Source organism: Nyctibius grandis, chromosome 9 (assembly GCF_013368605.1).
Source record: "Nyctibius grandis isolate bNycGra1 chromosome 9, bNycGra1.pri, whole genome shotgun sequence".
NCBI classification, from domain to species: domain Eukaryota; kingdom Metazoa; phylum Chordata; class Aves; order Nyctibiiformes; family Nyctibiidae; genus Nyctibius; species Nyctibius grandis.
The window spans coordinates 18,094,145-18,111,942 of NC_090666.1; the positions used below are offsets into that span (position 1 = coordinate 18,094,145).

The 17,798-nt window shown below is 34.2% G+C and overlaps 1 protein-coding gene across 6 annotated transcripts in view; it reads right to left on the reverse strand.

Annotated features, from left to right (window-relative positions):
• Positions 1 to 17,798, reverse strand: part of LOC137667193 (sodium channel protein type 2 subunit alpha) — a 56,619-nt gene that overhangs the window by 13,275 nt on the left and 25,546 nt on the right. For all 6 annotated transcript variants that reach the window (XM_068407780.1, XM_068407778.1, XM_068407776.1 and 3 more), the window contains exons 15-19: positions 15,757 to 16,113; positions 13,665 to 14,144; positions 2,945 to 3,065; positions 2,419 to 2,573; positions 1,259 to 1,432 (exon numbers count right to left, since the gene is read on the reverse strand). In XM_068407780.1, the coding sequence (XP_068263881.1) occupies positions 1,259 to 1,432; positions 2,419 to 2,573; positions 2,945 to 3,065; positions 13,665 to 14,144; positions 15,757 to 16,113 (1,287 nt within the window). The remainder of the gene's footprint in view (positions 1 to 1,258; positions 1,433 to 2,418; positions 2,574 to 2,944; positions 3,066 to 13,664; positions 14,145 to 15,756; positions 16,114 to 17,798) is intronic.

Consider the following 17,798-nt stretch of genomic DNA (forward strand, 5'->3'; position numbering starts at 1 on the left):
TTTAGAGATTAATTTTTTCCATGTAAAAAATTGCACCAGAGTAAGGTTGCCATGAAAAACTAATAAAGTTATTTATAAATTTCACAGAAGTAACTAAAGCACCGATTATCAAATAAGAATTAAATATTTGTTGATAAATACAATAAACATATAATGACAATGTAAAGTATTGTCCACAGGGTCTCTGGAAAGCTCTACTGGTCATGGTAATTTGCAGATCTGGTAATTGAGCCAATAAATGTTTTACAAGGGTACAGACTCAACCACAGAATACTAACTGTGCATATAATCACGTTTTATCACAGGATCTGCAATGCTGGTATGGATTTAAAAGTTATAATGTTTTCCAAGCTCTGTAAAGACTTCACGGTATATCATATCATTGTAGTTTTAGGGAGATACATAGTGATTTCTACAGAATTCTGCTGCTTTTCAGAATGAGTGAACAAGTGACTCAAGACACATTCTTACCTTGCATTCCATGGGAATTACATATTTGGAACTGAGAGATACCCTGTTAGCACAGACAGATGTAGTCCGGCTATTGGGGATGGAAGGGAAATAAATGTCTGCTATATGGTTAAAGATCTGTAGACTTCCATTTATGCTACCCAGTACTGTGCATACATTGTTAAGCATGTAAACTTGAAATTATAATGCACTTCTCACTAGGTCTTCTTCAGACGATGTGTATCTGCTCCTTGGTGGTGCAGCCTTTCGAAAATCATTTGAGAACCCATTCTAAGGGAGCCCATCTGCAGTTCTCCAAGTGTCTCTTTAAGGTCACCCATGTGGTGCCATGAAAAGTGCAAGAGTACTGAATAGTACAATGGAACTGCAAGTTCCTAACAGTATTTTCCTTTCATATTACACAGAGTGAGTCACAGGACACTTACAGTAATTGATTAGAATGTTAGAAACCTTTAAAGAAATTGCTTTGAAATATTTAAATTCCATATACAGTAAAAACTGAAGAGGATGAACAGCATCCTTTCCACACTGCAAAAAAAAAAAAATAGTAAAAAGCATCATTTCAATAAAGCATTACAACTTCATAAAACTAGAGAATATCAACAAAACATCTCTAGTGTAATAAGTGTATTTAAATATTTTTTCTGTTCTTAAGAGAAGTAAAAACCATACCACAACAATAGTTTAAAAATAGATTTCCTATTGAATAGAACAGAAAGGTTATCCTGAAAACATAATATTCTGATTTTTAGAGCCTGTCATACAAGACATGAAAAAGAATACATACATCAACAATCAGGAAGTCCAGCCAGCACCATGCATTAGTGAAATAGGTTTGAAAGCCATAAGCCACCCATTTTAAAAGCATTTCCAGAATGAAGATATAAGTAAAAACTTTGTCAGCATATTCCAGCATGGTCTTGATAGTTTTACGTTGCTCTATGTATATATCTTCAAATGCCTGTGAAAAAAATTTTTGAAGATATAATTAAATGTCTTGCAGTGCGGTATATAGTAGCCAAGAAAGAATTTGAATTGGAAAGATATATGTGATGATAAAGCATATATCCTTCCCTCAAGCACAACTTCTGCTTTCACTCCATACTGTAGTCTTTTCATAAAGCTGGGTCCAAACACAATATTCAGCTTTCAGCTGAGCTGAACAGTGATCCATGAAACTTACTGTAATACCATTCTCCAAATCTCATTTTCATTCATTTCCATGGATAGCAATGGCTTATTGACATAAGGATTTCCTTTGTGGTAGCTACAACTTTTTATCAAAATTATATGAGGGATTTAATAATGACTCTGTGATATAGAATTTCTGAGGAACTAATAATTGAAACCAAACTATACACACTAACCCACAAAGCAATCCTGAACAGAGATTAATAACTCTCTTTTCAAAAGAAAATGTCTACACTGACAGTGGATCACTGTGCATTGACCCAAGTGTAGCAAGTACACTATATTTTGCTCCTGCTATGAGGAACTAATTACTTCAGTACTCAGTTAGCACACCTGATTTAACATCAGTCTGGTAAAATACCTGACAGAATCACGTTGGCATCTTATATTTCAGTTTGACAATTCAAGTTCCTGTTGATAAATTCCTAGCTCAACTGTGCTTTATTTTAAATGTGTATAAGACAATAAAAAAAACTATTATCATCAATCTGAAGACATATGAATACCAGTCTGATATACTAATTTCTTATTTCCATTAACACTACATTTTGAACTTGCCAAATAATTTGTTTCATAGCCTGTGAGCACTCTTAGGTGTCATACAATACATGCCAAGTACTTGTCGATAAATGTTGACATTAGAACATTTATGAATTGGATATTAAATTATGACATGTTACCCACAGCTATATAATCAACTGTAATTCTAAATGCTTGCTGCTTACAATAGACACAATAGTTCCACACTGAATTTACCAGAGCACCGCTGCTGAGAAGAATCATGAAGACAATGAAGGTCTCAAACCAGTTGTGTTCAACAATCTTATAGCAGGTTTTCCTAAGATTCCACCAGATTTTCCCTTTCCCATCTTCTACACTGACTTGACAGCATTTGAATCTCCGCACACAGCCTAAGTGCAATAATAAATTTTGAGATGTCAGAATAAGGTAAATATTTATTAGGAATCACAATGAACAGAAGTCATTTGGTTTATTTCAGTACTACTGCAATAGATGCTTGTAAATAAGTATATCCTATTTGAGGATTTTTGTTTCAATATTTGAAGTTAAAGCTTTGTAACTCTCATAATGCCTTCCAAGGAGAGAGACCGAGAGCACGACAACAGTACATCTATGGCAGTACCTCTCAAGGAGTTACTAATACACACAGAAAATACAACTATAATCATAAAGCTGCTTCTTGATTTTGAATAAAAATAGAATCCATCCCAAACCACCACAGTTAGGTCTAATCACCTTACATATCTTTTGCTTCACTTACCTTCTGTAAAACAAGCCTCTGGCTCCAGAGATTCTTCAGGTTCTGCTTCTGGCTGTTCCCCTTCTGGAGGTAGTCCGATATCAACTGTGCTGCCTTCTGATGAACTGGATGCATTTAATTTCTGTAAAAAAAACCCCACACAATTATTTTTTTCAATTTTATTTACGTTGAATGGAAGTTCATGTTTGAAATGCATACCAAAATATTTTGTGCGTATTCCGTGCTCTGACATTAAAATAATTTCTTATCTACAATCTATAATGCCAAATTGCTCTACTACAGGTGAGGTCACAAGATTAGAAACTACACCATGTGCATTTTCCCTATTGAAAATATTTTGATATTTTCATACAAGGAATTGCTGAAATTATTAGACTACTCTTCTGAGCCACATATAAGAATTCTGAAAAGAAATTTCAGTAAGTTAGGAATGGGTGCCTTCCACACTTCGTACTGTTTAATTATTCCAATCATGTGGCTGCATTTTAGATTACACTTCAGATATCATGTGTTAATACAAATAATTTTCCAACGTCATGACCAAACCAACAGCAAGCTGCACAGATGTATTTTCATGTCTCAAGTAAATGTTATTCTAACAAGTCCGTAAAGTCAAAAGGTTTGAATATAAACTTTTCATTATCATTGACATGAAAACACATGTTATGAGTTGTAAAGGATAGTTTAATTCTCTTTATTTCCAAAAAAGCAGCACATTACTTTAAGAGCAGTAGCTGATATTTTGCATTCTCACTTGCCAATGCATTTTCTGAATTTATTGTGCATTTTGAAACTACTTATTACATTGGTACAGTACACATACATGTCCAATCACTATAAAAGCCAGAAAAAAATCTTTACTTTTGAAGGATTAAAGTGAAAACAAATGCTTTTAAAACAATACTGTCATAAAACAATACTGCACCAATGAATCATACTGATAATATAATCCAAATCTTCAAAATGATTCTTTCACACCATCACATTATGTTGGCAACAGACAAATACGAGTACTGTAATAAGTAAAAGTAGTTTGATCACGGCATTCTATGACTCTTCTAATGTTATCACTATGTGGAGTATAACATCAGTAAAACGGCTGCATTGATAAGTAGCTAATTTTATAAAGGGAATGATGTAAGCAGATTTAGAATACAGTCTATAAGGAATTAATATTAGACAGAGAGATGGTCCATGGTAACATGAAAGATATAACTTTGCTGACACTTAAAACTTAAGTTAGAGGCATTATTCCTTTAATACATGTTTGAGAAGCTCCAAATTCTATACAGTTTTCTGTAAAGGAAATGTAAACAATATTAGTATGTGAATACAGAAAGTATTGTAAGACTTCAATAGAATTTTACATTGCAGACAATATTAAGTATGTTCTTCAAACAAAAATAAGATTAATTCCTTTCTCCCCCACTCTGATTTTATTGAATCACACTGACAATATATCGTGTTGTGATTTTCACGTAGGCTTAACTTTGATTTTTGTGTACCATAGTACACTATAGCCCACATTTTAAAGAAAGACCAAACAAATGGAAACATTTATTGTAGGGTATATTATGCACATAATTTCAGTGATATCTGAACACCCATTTCCTTTACATTTCTTTGAAAATCCCATCTTACATATTCATGTCTCATGTTTGTACATGAGCTTTAGCATCTATGAGGTTAGGTCCAATGTACAAAGACATGGATGCACACTTGTCTGCAGATTATTATTTACAAATTTCCCATTGCAACGTATTCAAATTATAGATAATGCACGGCAGTTTGGTCATTGTGGAATACTGCCTCTAAAATGGAGAAACTGGAAAGTATGCGGTGAATACTGTAGTCCTCAAGTAAGGACCACAGCATGTAAATATCAGTGGAAGTCAATCATCAGTTTGAGGAAAGGCCAGAAATACCATAAACACAAGGTACATTCTACAGAATTTATGTATGGTGTTAAAAATTAACGTTTATCAATACAGTACAGTAAATAATTTTTAAACGGAGAAATTACTATCTTTTGTATTATGTAGAGTTTTCTTAAAATGTTGCTTGCATCATTCCTATCTGGACAGCATTTCTAGCAGAATGCTGCAGTAGTAGCAGAGCAAACAAAAATTATGAACTGGTTAAACCATGAGTTTGAAAGACCTACTGTCCATTCTTTTACAGGAAAATGAAGAGTTCAGTAACTCAGATATTACCCAGTTAGTTTGATCAGCACATGTTAATTTTAAGAAGGGGTAATGAATTCCTTTTACTGAAATTGTGTTAAGACTAACAGTTAACTCAAGATGGAAGATTAGAGATATCCACTATAAGGCAAGATCAGGTAGAAAGGGTAGAAAATTATACAGAAGAACAGTCAATTATCAGGAACATCAGAAAGCCATCTTTATTTATGTGGGGCAGTGTGTATGGTGAGTTGATCTTACAAATCTCTTCTCACTGAAAATCTGGTATGCTTCTTTTAAAGAGCTGTAATAATAATCACAGGTGTTAAGCTAAACAGAAAAATCCTAAACTGAATCAACAGCAGCTGATACTTGAAACACAATTAAATGCCTTAACCCACTGAGAATTCAGTTACTCTCTTGTTGATGTAACAGAGTATTTCCTTAGCATACTGTTCTATTATACCTGAAGTTAGCTCCAAACTGATCAGTATACAAAGACGCATATTATAAAAGTTATTCAATATATTCAATCTGTAATAGCTCAGTATCATTTGGGGAAGAAAAAATTAAAAATTTTCAACAGAAATAATAACTTTTTTTGTTTGTTTCTTTGTTATTTTTAATATTGAATTTATTGTAAGGCATTCTGTACAACATTTATAAAATTTAGTATGCATTACAAACAGCTAAGAAGGTTTTATGATACATCTTAAGATCTTGCCAAATCAATTAAGTTCAGTATGCTAGGAAAACTTTTCAGTAACAATCACATATTTCCACAGCAAACTCCTGCTCTGGTATAAATCAGCTGACCCAGGGATGTATTGATTTCTATGTATTCAACACAAAATCACCTGGGAATGGACCATGTTATTGTTGATTATGTTTTGTCCATATTCTTTAACACATAGGAAGACTTTTTCTACGACTTACTGTGACTTGCCAGTTTTCACACATATGTAATCCAACTCGATAGCTAGACTACCTCTAATTGCAAACCCTGATATGTTAGGTACATAGCATATGTCCCAGTTCTTTACATTAACATATCTCAAAGTTACCTTTGTACCTGACAAATTCTTCTCTGCTCACCAGCATTACAAAAACTGGATTTAGGCAAAGCTACATACTTCACATATATACAGCTTTAAAAAGCTTTTTTAATTTTTTTAAAAAAAATTAAACCTGTAGAAACAAGATAATCATCAAACCCAAATGTTATATTTGATACAATAGTAAGTCCTTTTTAAGCCTCAGAATGTACATACTCCATCTCCTCTTCACAGAAGACAATAAGGGGACAAAAGTACTTACGTGGTTCTAAAACAGCAATATACTGATTATCATAGAGAGAGATATATCTTTTACGTCACACGTACCAACAGCATTGCCAGTCATGCTTTAGTCAGCAATACAGTACAGTATGAGATACAGATTTTAGTTTAGCTTTCAAGATAGAAACTGAAAGTGGAAAGCAGCTTGCCTATCAGAGCAGCATTGCAAAAAAGCAGCAGCCAAGACTAGGTCAGGAAGTTTTTGACATAATTACTTTCTGAACCTCGACAACATCTCATAGATTTATACAATTCTGCTTCACTTACAGCCAGGCCACTTTGAGCTTCTAACATTTATTTCTTTCTTTGTTTCCAAGATGATTATCTGCAAGTAGCTGAACAGCTCTTAGTTTAACATTTTTAAAAAGCCTGAAATTTCATGATTGGCCAGGATGCCACTAATAGCTGTTGAAATCATAATTTAAGGGACTGAAGGAGCAAAGAGCAGAACAGACATAAGCAGGAAGATGGTGCCAAGAGAAACCACCATTTTGGTTTTTCTTTTAATTTCCTTTCCTCCCAAATACCTGTGAAAATGTTAAATAATGGAAATTACATTGTTTCTATTTTCTCAGTGTTGTGTGGATGTCAGTATGAAAATGAGTTGTTCTGTGATATAAATGGCAATATTGTATCCAAATTTATCCAGTCTTTTACAGTACAGCTGTATCACCTATAAAATCGACCAAGTGGTAAATATAATTATAGTTCCACTGGTATAGTTAATTGGAATCTGAATGTCACTCTTTCTAGTGCTTATGCAGTCAGGCATAACAACTCTACTAGTTCAAAAAAACAGAACATTGTATATCAAAGCAAAACAATTCTGTGATGATTACTGTTTGCAAATGCTGCAAAAACCCAGGATCCCTAACTTATAGTCCACTCTGTACTTTATTGCTATTCATAATTACTTTGATCTACTTACGTACGAGCATTTCATAAATGAAAATATTTACAAGAATGTTGGATGAAAGCAAAAGCATCATAAGTAGCAGTGGAAATATTTCCAAAAGCACTCCCTCTGGAAGCTACTTTAAAAGGCTCTTTAATTCACACAAGCAATAGTGAAAGGATATTTCTGAAACACAGAAAGGGATTGCTGTTTGTAAAGATTAATTAAGCAAACTCCAATTAACTCTAATATTAACAACTTAATATCATCCACTATGAATCACAATATGCCAATACAACGTGACCAATTCACAAACAAACCAAAGCCTAAATTCTTCAGAGTATCTGAGGATTTTGAATAATAAATATTTTTAAATCAAAATACGACTTATGAAATAAATGATTCCTTGCAAAATATAAGACAAAAGCTATGCAATAAGTGTATTTTAACTCCACTGATTCACCAAACTGAAAGCAGCATCATACAACTATGGTGTTGTAAATATTGTGGCAAAGCTTAATAGGTGAGATATAAATCATACTGAAGCTGGGGACTGTTCGGTTCGAAATCAGTAGCTTATTTACTAGACTGCTGAACCTTATTTATTACTGATAAGATGAGAATAAGTTGAAGTTTCTCAAGGCAGACAATTATAGATGTTTGGGGAAGTAGACAATGTGTGAGCATAAATTAAAGAGCTATGGTAAGACTGAACTGGGACAGATCTTGCTATCAGTCTTCTCTTTGCACCTCTACACTTGTAAGTGTGGGCGTAAGTAAGAGCAGAAGTGATCTCTGAATGTTTGACCAGCCAAATACCAGTTTTGTATGACCTTTTTTAACCAAATGATGGCTACATGCTTTGACTGAGGAAATTACATGAATTTCATGCTTAATGGTGCTTCAAGTACTGCATATTAATCTCCAAAATAACTAAATGATTATACAAGTACTGAAGAAAAGCATTTCTAAGAAAAAAATTGTGAAAAATAAAAATGTGACTATTATGAGTTTGCAATTTACCTCCTTTATAAGCTAAAATACAATAGTATGAAAGTTTTCCAAAACAGCTAGCAGCCTTTCATTATCAACACAATTTACAGATGGACTTACATAAACTTCTGATGAGAAACGTAGCTTATGTGTTACATATTCTGTCTTCCTTCAAAAGAAAAGAAAACCCTTCAAAAATAGAATCGTGAAAACTTTACCATTGAGACTGGGAAAGGTACATAGCATGCACTGCAAAATACTATTGAAGTATCATGGAAAGTATAGCGTCTGAACCACAGAAATATTGGGGCTGCGGATCTCGCCTGACCATGCTGTGATGCGAGTCCTGTGACTCAGCAGAGAGCAGCTGTGCATGTTTGTATTTTATTGCAATGAATGGGACAGGATCATAGCTGAAGAGCATGCAGGCCAGTCAATATCCGTTAAAAAGTGATTATATAGTATATACATATAGATGTATAACTTGCTTAGGTAACCTGTGTAAAATTGGTGACTCGATGCTCTGCCTCGCTAAAAGGCACCAGAGCTGCCCGCTTGACTGATCCAGCTTGGTTCTACTCCTGTGAGAAGTAAGAATGGTAGGAAATGAAGTTCAGGACACAGCATCTCTGCTTTTTTTGCACTGAATACTGCTTAAAGTAAAATATACGTTATTAAAGTGTCTGCAATAGCATTAGGAGATCCCATATTTTTCAAGGCATTTAAAAATATCTTGTAACTTGGTATATCTTGGAGTAATTACTAGCCTAGAAGTTACACTTAGTATAAAAATCTAAGTATTACACAGCTATACATGCACTACAAAATTTTCTATATAAACTATCCCTGTCATACTTAAGGACCTAAAAAGGAAAAATTATTTTTATATCTTCTACACTGGAGAGCAGTAATGCAGCTCAGGTCCACGGACTTTTACGTGTATGACAACAGACTCAGCACAGTGGCCCCATATTTATTAATGGTAAGGTTTTATTTAGGATTTTCTAAGGATATTCTCTAATTCCCTTATTACATTGTATTCCCCCACTACCATTCTTATGGACACAGTGTTCTCATAATTAATTCTGGTTTAGGTTTCAGGCAATTTTCTAGAAAATTCCCTGTAAATTCACACCTACTAACATGTACAATATTGCATGTATTGTTTCTAGAAAGGCATAATCTAGTTAACATTTCCATCAAAATACTGGAAAAGATGCATGTTATAATAAAGAATTCACCAAACATTAATATACTTAATTAAAACTTGCTAATAAATCATAATTACTTTGTAGAAATTCAGTTCATTGCCCTATACCACAGTTAATACGTGTATGCATGTGTATACATAGAGAAAAAAAGCACACAAACACACAGTAATTAGCATCTGGCTATATTGTGCAGAGTGTTCTTGCAGTACAGGGATGCCTAAGCTGCCTTTCATTTGGGATACTGCTAATTGAACGTGGTTTGGTGGCAGTTTCTAACTTCAGTGCTTTTAATTTGTTGTATCAGCAATGAAGTGACTGACAGACTAACACCTGGCAACAGCAGAGTCATATAAATGGGAAAATATGAGAGGGAGAAATGCAAGGCACATTATGGCATGACAAAAAAAAGAGGAAGCCTTGAACAAAAAGCCATTTGTAGTCACTTTTTTAATTAAAAAAATGCCTTCTTTTGCTATGTATCATTTTCATTACAAGAGTGTTGGTCCTGTGACTAATAAGCCATCACTCTTCTCTATATCAAAAACCATGGTGGATAAGAATTATCTAGTGAAGAGTAGGAACTAGGATTAAGATTGAAAAAATGCACTTTTGCGATTAAAAATCTATGTGAAATTTAGGCACTTAAATAAGAAATATGCTCACAATGTCTTTGCTTAACTGCTGTATCTCTCTTGAAGGTGCCTGAAATTTGTTAACCATTTCCCTTGAATTTTTCATCTTCAACTTCTGCAAGAGTAAGAAATTTTGGTCCTGAATATGCTCAGAAAGTTTCAGGCTTGACCAGTCAGTACTGCTTGGCACTAGCTCATTCCTGACTGAATATGCATTTCTTTGTCTTATCACCTGATCAGTTTGCAGTTCCTGAAGCATGGTTAACACACACATTTACAGGATTAAGTGCCTCCAAGAATGCAATGAGGACACTGTTTTCTTTTAAACATTGTATCTGGAGCAGAAAGCCTGTCTTTTATAGTGGAAGCTTAATGACTGGAGCTTGTGTCTCAAATGTGGGATAATCGGCTTTAAAATTTTCCCTATAGGAATTCAAACTGCTATTTTTGTCACCTTGTAGAATAACCCAGTTGGGATCCTTCCATTGGGAAAAGGAAAAATCTGGCTAATGAAGACAGTGAGCAGTCATACCATCCCATTATGCAATGAATAAATAGATGCACCATTGTCACTGTGGTCATACTCAGTCCTGCTAACCACCAGCCTATAGGTTTGAATGAGGTACATCCTCCATCTCTTCTCATAATGCTCTTGTGCAGTAAATACTCAAAGATTGAGTGGACTACAAAAAGAAGCAAAAGGGAGAATGTTGATGATCAGGGAATTCATATGGGAAATTCAGGTTTCAGTCCCTATTTCAAGGCAGTTTCTACATTTTAGCCACTGACTATTGAATGCTAAAAAATTATAAACAGATTTTGTAACAGGGAAAGATTTAATTCTCAAAATAGATGCCTTATTCGTTAGACACTACCAAAAGTCATGTTTGCCTTCTTGCTACCACTGTGCAGTAAATCACAAATTATTTTCTGCACAATTGTAGCTTCAGCATAAGAAATGGAGAATACTCCGCTAGTACAGAACAGTCCTGTGATTACATTTTTTAAAACACACTTCAGCAGCTAATTAATCTAATAATTACTAATGAAAATATCTAAATTACTTATTTCTCAGTCATTTTAATAACATATAGTATTTAAATTAGTAGACTCCAATTACACTTCCAAATTACTTTTTGCAGAGAAGTTGCCAATTAAAAATTATCAGAGCTATAATCTATTTTGATAGAACTTCAATTAATACACATATAACTTCATAACTTTTAAAAAATAACAAGCACAGAAAAATTATATGGGACAATTTAAAACATGGTTCACTACTACCATGAGTAGTGTATCAGAATCAGTAACATTATCAGAATTAATCTGATATGGGTAGGAACTCAAAATAAGAAGTGAAGAGAGGAGAGTTTTCCTGAGTGCATACTTCTGATTGTACTGGGACTTCACAGTCAACATCTCAGACTGTATCTGTGTCCGAAGATTTTCTTTTAGTGTCATTCATACAGTAATATCATCTGAAGCATCATTGCCAGTTACGATATATCTGCAGAATAAACTAACAGTATCTTCTTTACACTTTCCAATCAAGCATTTAGAATGTTTTATGAAAAATTATAGGTTTAGGTTGATAGCACCCTTGAAAATTATAAAAATACTATACTAACTTTACAGACAAATACAGAACAACAGATGGGTATTTGTTATTCCACCAAGATAGCAATAAATATTTTGTGATGAAGAAATCCAAAGTATTCTGTTTCCTAGTACTAAACTTTAGCTTAAGACACTTTATTCCCAAACTTTCAGTACATCTTCTGGCTATCACTAGTTGCTAAGCAGGGAAAACACTGAAGGTGATAGAGGGACTTGAACCTGATCAGCAGGAAAAAAGAACAAACCCAGAAAGAACAGGCCTATACCAAGAAACTACGATTTACAAAAAGACAGAAAAATAACCTGTGCCATAACTGTGATATGCAATTATAATGGATGATCTCACTGATAGGTGGAATTTGACCAGATCAGCAGTAGAATTTGCTGCTCCTTTGGCAGCAGTATGTTTTGAAGCTGTTAACAATGGGATGATAGAACAATGGAACAGCAGAACAATGGAAGGATAGAACAATACAATAGCCCTGTGTGGTGTAAAGGTGCCTGAAGAATCTTGTCCTATGTACAAAGATAGAACAGAATCAACCAAAATCCTACATTCAGACCAAGAAACTTTCATATAATCACCCTCTTCGTTACACAGAACAATTAAAGTTTAAACTACAACAACTTCTACTTTGTTCTACAACCCAGCCATGGTTTTGAAGAGTAAGATAAATACTAATACAAACAATCTGCATAAAAGAAATATTTTTAGAAGCAAAAAGATAAGAAACAAGAAAATATGACTAAATATGTGATGCAGTCTGTACAAAAAAGAATCTCAGGGTGAGAATTACTAGAATCTTATCCATATTTATACCCTCAGGTTCAAGCTTGAGGAAATAACTTATGAAAACCTTTATGTTAGCTTACGTCTACACTGTAGCATGCAGTACTGTTCAAAAATACCCATGCTAATGCTGAATGAACTAGCATCAGTGCTAAGCATAGCGTAGACTTACTCCACTTGAGGTGGTGTGCCTCCACCATGTACAGTTGTGCAGGACAGGGCCCTGGGTTAAGACAATAATAATGACTTCAGCATCCACTGTAACTCACTAAGTGCTAGCTTGGATTTGTCCTTTTGGCACCACATTGTGCCAGAAAGAGGTACATTTTATTATGGTCACAGCAGGTAACAGATTCAAATATCTTAAAGCTTTAAAAATGACAATGGGTAGCCGTTTGAAAGGATCTTATACTGAGATATAAAGCTTCATAACTTTTTTTACCATAAAGCTATTACTTCACTTCTTCAGTGGTTCTGGTACTATCAGATGGATTATTAGTGATTTACATGAACTTGTTTAGTGATGCTGGTCCAGTATTCAAATGTACTTATGATGTATCTAGATGTATTTTGATTCTATCAAAAAGGTTAAAAGCATCAGAATGAACTGTTAATTTGACAGCAGACACTCCAGAAAGCAGACAAGAGAGTAAATAAACTGCACTGATTAAATAAGCATGGAGAAACTTGCACAAGCCCCACACATTTTGTAAGACTTCTGGTATCCAGGGCTATTAAATTGGTTCATTTTCTTGTTAATGATTTAACTAAATAAAATAAAATAAATGAATAAATAAAATAAAAATAAATAAATTTAAATAAATAAATAAATAAAAGTATTTTCTAAAAAATTGTCTTACTCATCTTGATTATTACTGTAAATGCAATACAGTAGTACCATCTCATTCAAAACCCGTAACCTTACATCAATTTACCTTAAATACCATTACAAGTATGTATACACTGTTATAGAGGAATTAAATAGAGATTTGAATTCAACACTAGTAACCTTAGGAAAAAAAGAAAAGCATCAGAGTATTTTAAATATAGAAATAGTCGTACCTCTTTGCTTTCTTCCAGGTCTGACTCGCTGCTGAACTCCTCTGTATTTAAATTTTCAAAGTCCGATTCCCCGACAGCAATGGGCACTGTCACAGTGAGACTTGGGTTGTTTATGAATGACATGTAATCACTTTCATCAACAACATATTTTTCCACACTGCTGCCTATGCCACTGGTAGTTCCATTCCCTTCTTTAAGATAGGCAAGGTTTTTACCAATTTCCACTATTGTGTGGTTGGAAATACAGCTGTCTTTTTTGTTGTTTAGGTCTTCAAGAGGTTTGATTTCATCTAAAACTTTCTGCTTTCTAACAAAGGCTTTTTGGATGAATTCACGCACTTTTCTCTTCACATAATCTATTCCCTTCTGAATCCTTGCCACAGCAATCTGCAGATTGTTCATTTCATTATCGTCGTCTGTAGCAGCAAGGTTATCTGAACTAAATGAGCTCAGCAGCAAGGCCAAAAAGAGGTTGAGTACCTAAAAGACAGTAAGGAGAAAATATACTGGATCTCTTATTTTTAAGTGATAAAAGTAATTCCACTATGGGTTGTTCAATATGACATAATTTTTATTTCATAGCTAGCGCTTTATTTCAACCCACCTTCCTGCTATTCTTTCCAGTCCATAATCCCTGTCCCCCATATTTTGTTATAACTTGCCAAAACCATTTTTAGCTTGTTTAACTTGACTAATATAGGTGAAAATCTGAGCTGTTCCTTGACTTTCTACTCCACACTGGAAGTAGTGCAGGTCTACTCCTCAAAATGGAGAATGACATGAGGAGGAAGGATACAACATGATGTAGTAATTTATGCAAGCTACATCTGCTGTAGTGTTCATCGGCGAGGGGAATGCAGGCAGACTCTAGTCTTCTACAGTTCAACAGACCATAGTTTCAATGTCTCTAATTCAGAATATAATAAACATATATTTGCCAAGAATGTATCAGTCTATTTTTGTTTTGGGCAGGAAAACTAGCTGATACAGAGTCCACAGATGTGATACACCTCCATTTTAGAAAACTATTTCAGACTTTCTTGCATGGCATTTTACAAACATACAAGAGAAATTTGGACTATGTGTAATTATGACGGACTATGTGCAAAACTAATTAAAAATCATATTTAAATTATATTTTTCAATTCTTCCTGTTCAAACTTGCAGAATATTTTAGAAGGTATACCACAGGACTCTCATATTAGTTTGGTTAAACTTGGTATTTACGCCTGTGGATAAGCATATTTTTAAAATTCATGGATGGTACAAAAAAGAGAAGGGATGCTAGCACTCAACAAGAAAGAACTACAATTAGGCATAACCATGGTAAATTGGTGAAATGATTCGAAAACAATATGGCATTTAATTCTGAAGTACTAAAGTGGAAATGTTGGTTACGAAAAATGAGAAGCATATATAGAGAAACTGGCAAGGTGGAAGCACTGCAGAAAAGGGCATATAGGCTGCATCAGAAAAGCAATGCTGGTACAGATATTTCATGTGTCATTTGGGGATATATCACAAGCAATGTTGGGTGTAAGACATAGAAGTGTAATTATTCCACATTATTCGGTACTGGTGTCTCTATCCAAAATCCTGCTTGAGAGGAATTCAGAGGCCAGTAGAAAAAGGGATAAGTAGTTTAGAAATCATCACCTATGAGAAAAAATTGAACAGTTAGGCTTATTTTGTTTCAGAAAGAAAAGACTGAAAGTGGAAACAGTAAGCCTTTAAGTAATATAAAAGTTGTCATGAAGACCAACTGTTTTGCATCACTATTGAGACCAGTCAGTTTAATTGGCTGTAAAAGGTGATTTAAGTTAGATGTTTTTTTAAAAGGCATTTTTAACTATAAGCATAATTCAGCACTGAGCTTACTAAAGAGGTTATAAACTTACTGCAGATTTAAAAGAAAAGGTAGACAAACATTTTTCATAAATGATCAAGGTATATTTGAACCTGGTTTAGAGAAAGGGCAAATGAATTACATGATCTCCTAAAGCCCTTCTCCAGCCTTCATCTCTGATTTCAAAATAATGAAAAATAGGAAATATGTTCTAATAATTTTAAAAAATCGCCACCGATTACGTACCACTAGGTTTCCAATCACCATGACCATCATGAAGACCGTAAGGCACATAGTTTGGCCTGCAACCTCCATGCAGTCCCACATCGTTTCTATCCATTCTCCACACAGCACTCGAAACACAATCAGGAAAGAGTGGAAAAAGTCATGCATGTGCCAGCGTGGAAGTTCACAGTCGCTAGAGATCTTGCAGACACATTCCTTGTAGCTTTTCCCAAACAGCTGCATCCCAACCACAGCGAAAATGAACACAATGATGGCCAGCACCAGGGTCAGATTCCCCAAAGCCCCCACTGAGTTGCCAATAATCTTAATCAGCATATTTAGAGTTGGCCAAGATTTTGCCAATTTGAAAACTCGAAGCTGCAAAAGAGAAGAATAGTATACAGTTATTCATGTTACTAATTGTAATGAAATTATTGCTGCACACTTCATATTTCAGTTACCCTGTGTCTAAATCATGTCTCCTGTAACCTGTAGAAACTTTAGTTACAAAATTTATGTTTCCAGTTCTTTGTACAATACTGGACATCAGCAGTCTTAAGTCCTGATTCAAGTCATAAGAAGCAAAAAATACTGTCTCTATGCTCATGTCAATTACATTGCAGTTATCACAAAGTCTCCAATTCAGACTTTGCCTGTTTTGATGACTTTAGATATTTATAAACAAGTTGTACTTGTTAGCCAAGTTGACAATACAGTCTTTCTCCCTTACTTAACTCTAAGAAAATATTACTAAAAATAAACCAGCACATATGAAATGTGGCCAGTTTAACAGGATTGTAAGTGTATAGAAACTTCCAGATCTCCTTCACCTTAACTGGCAGAGAGATGAAAGAAATGTTTTTTCTGGAAAGAGAAGCAAACTAGAGTTGTTAATGACAGGTATACAAGTTACTCCCAGGTATCTCTAGCTATCTTTTCTGCCATTTAAAATAAGCATAACGTGTCTTACAGTTTGTCATACAACACAGAGAAAAACAGACAAAGGAAAGTGTTATATTAAAGTACAACTTGAAACAGACAAAAATGAAATTATTTGGAAAGATACAGCAAGTGTTTAGACAATTGGAAGAGGAGAATACTAAAAGGAATCTAAATCTAAATATTATTTCATGGGATGAGACATAAATAAAATATATAGATGTGAAGTTAAAAATAGAATCTATTACTGAGGGAGAAGTCAATCCAGACAGATATTCGACTTCAGGCAAAATGCAATATAATGCTATACAGAGAACCAGCAAATGGATGAATTGAAACACCCTCTTTTTTTAAAGGTGTTTTATTTACCTTTAAATAAAAGTTAAATATTTTTTGCTTTATTTAAGGCAAAAGTTGAGCTTGATGACTAGGAAATCTAGCTTCATGTCTTTTACTGTGTAGGCCTTTTTAGAAGAGGATTCGAACATCAACTTCCATGCTAGCCTAGTCTTCAGCAAGACCAATGCTTTTCAAGTTCCTATTCAGGACAGAGTTATGTAATAACAGAGATACTATAGTGACTTCCGAACGGAAAACTGTTAGACAGAGGATGGACTCTTACAGAGGATGGTAAGGAGAAGGCTGGTAGTGATGAAAAATTCCTATCCAAAGAAAAATCTTAACACTACTCTCTTCCAAAACTAACCATGTAAGCAAACTGGCAATGGAAGTCTATCAGCTAAAATTGTCAAAAAACTTTTATTAACTAATCCGTTATTGACTAAGCGATTTATTAATCTTCAGTCACAGGTAGTGAGGACCTGTGGCTCTTGCATTTTTTATTCCCTCATCTAGGGAGAAAAAGACTCTAAGAGATACTACTATTAGAAAAAAGTTAATCCTTAAAGCACACTCACTGCAAGAACAGAACTGATGTTGACAATGTCTTGAAGAAGAAATAGACATTATTAAGATAATATGTAAAACAAACTTGATATAATAGATACATGCCATCTAGTGGGTATGCAATTTAGTATAAGTTCTTATGAAAAGGTCTTCTGTCTAAGCCAAATATATAATGTACAAATGAAAAATGCACAATATACCTGCATAAATACAAAAAT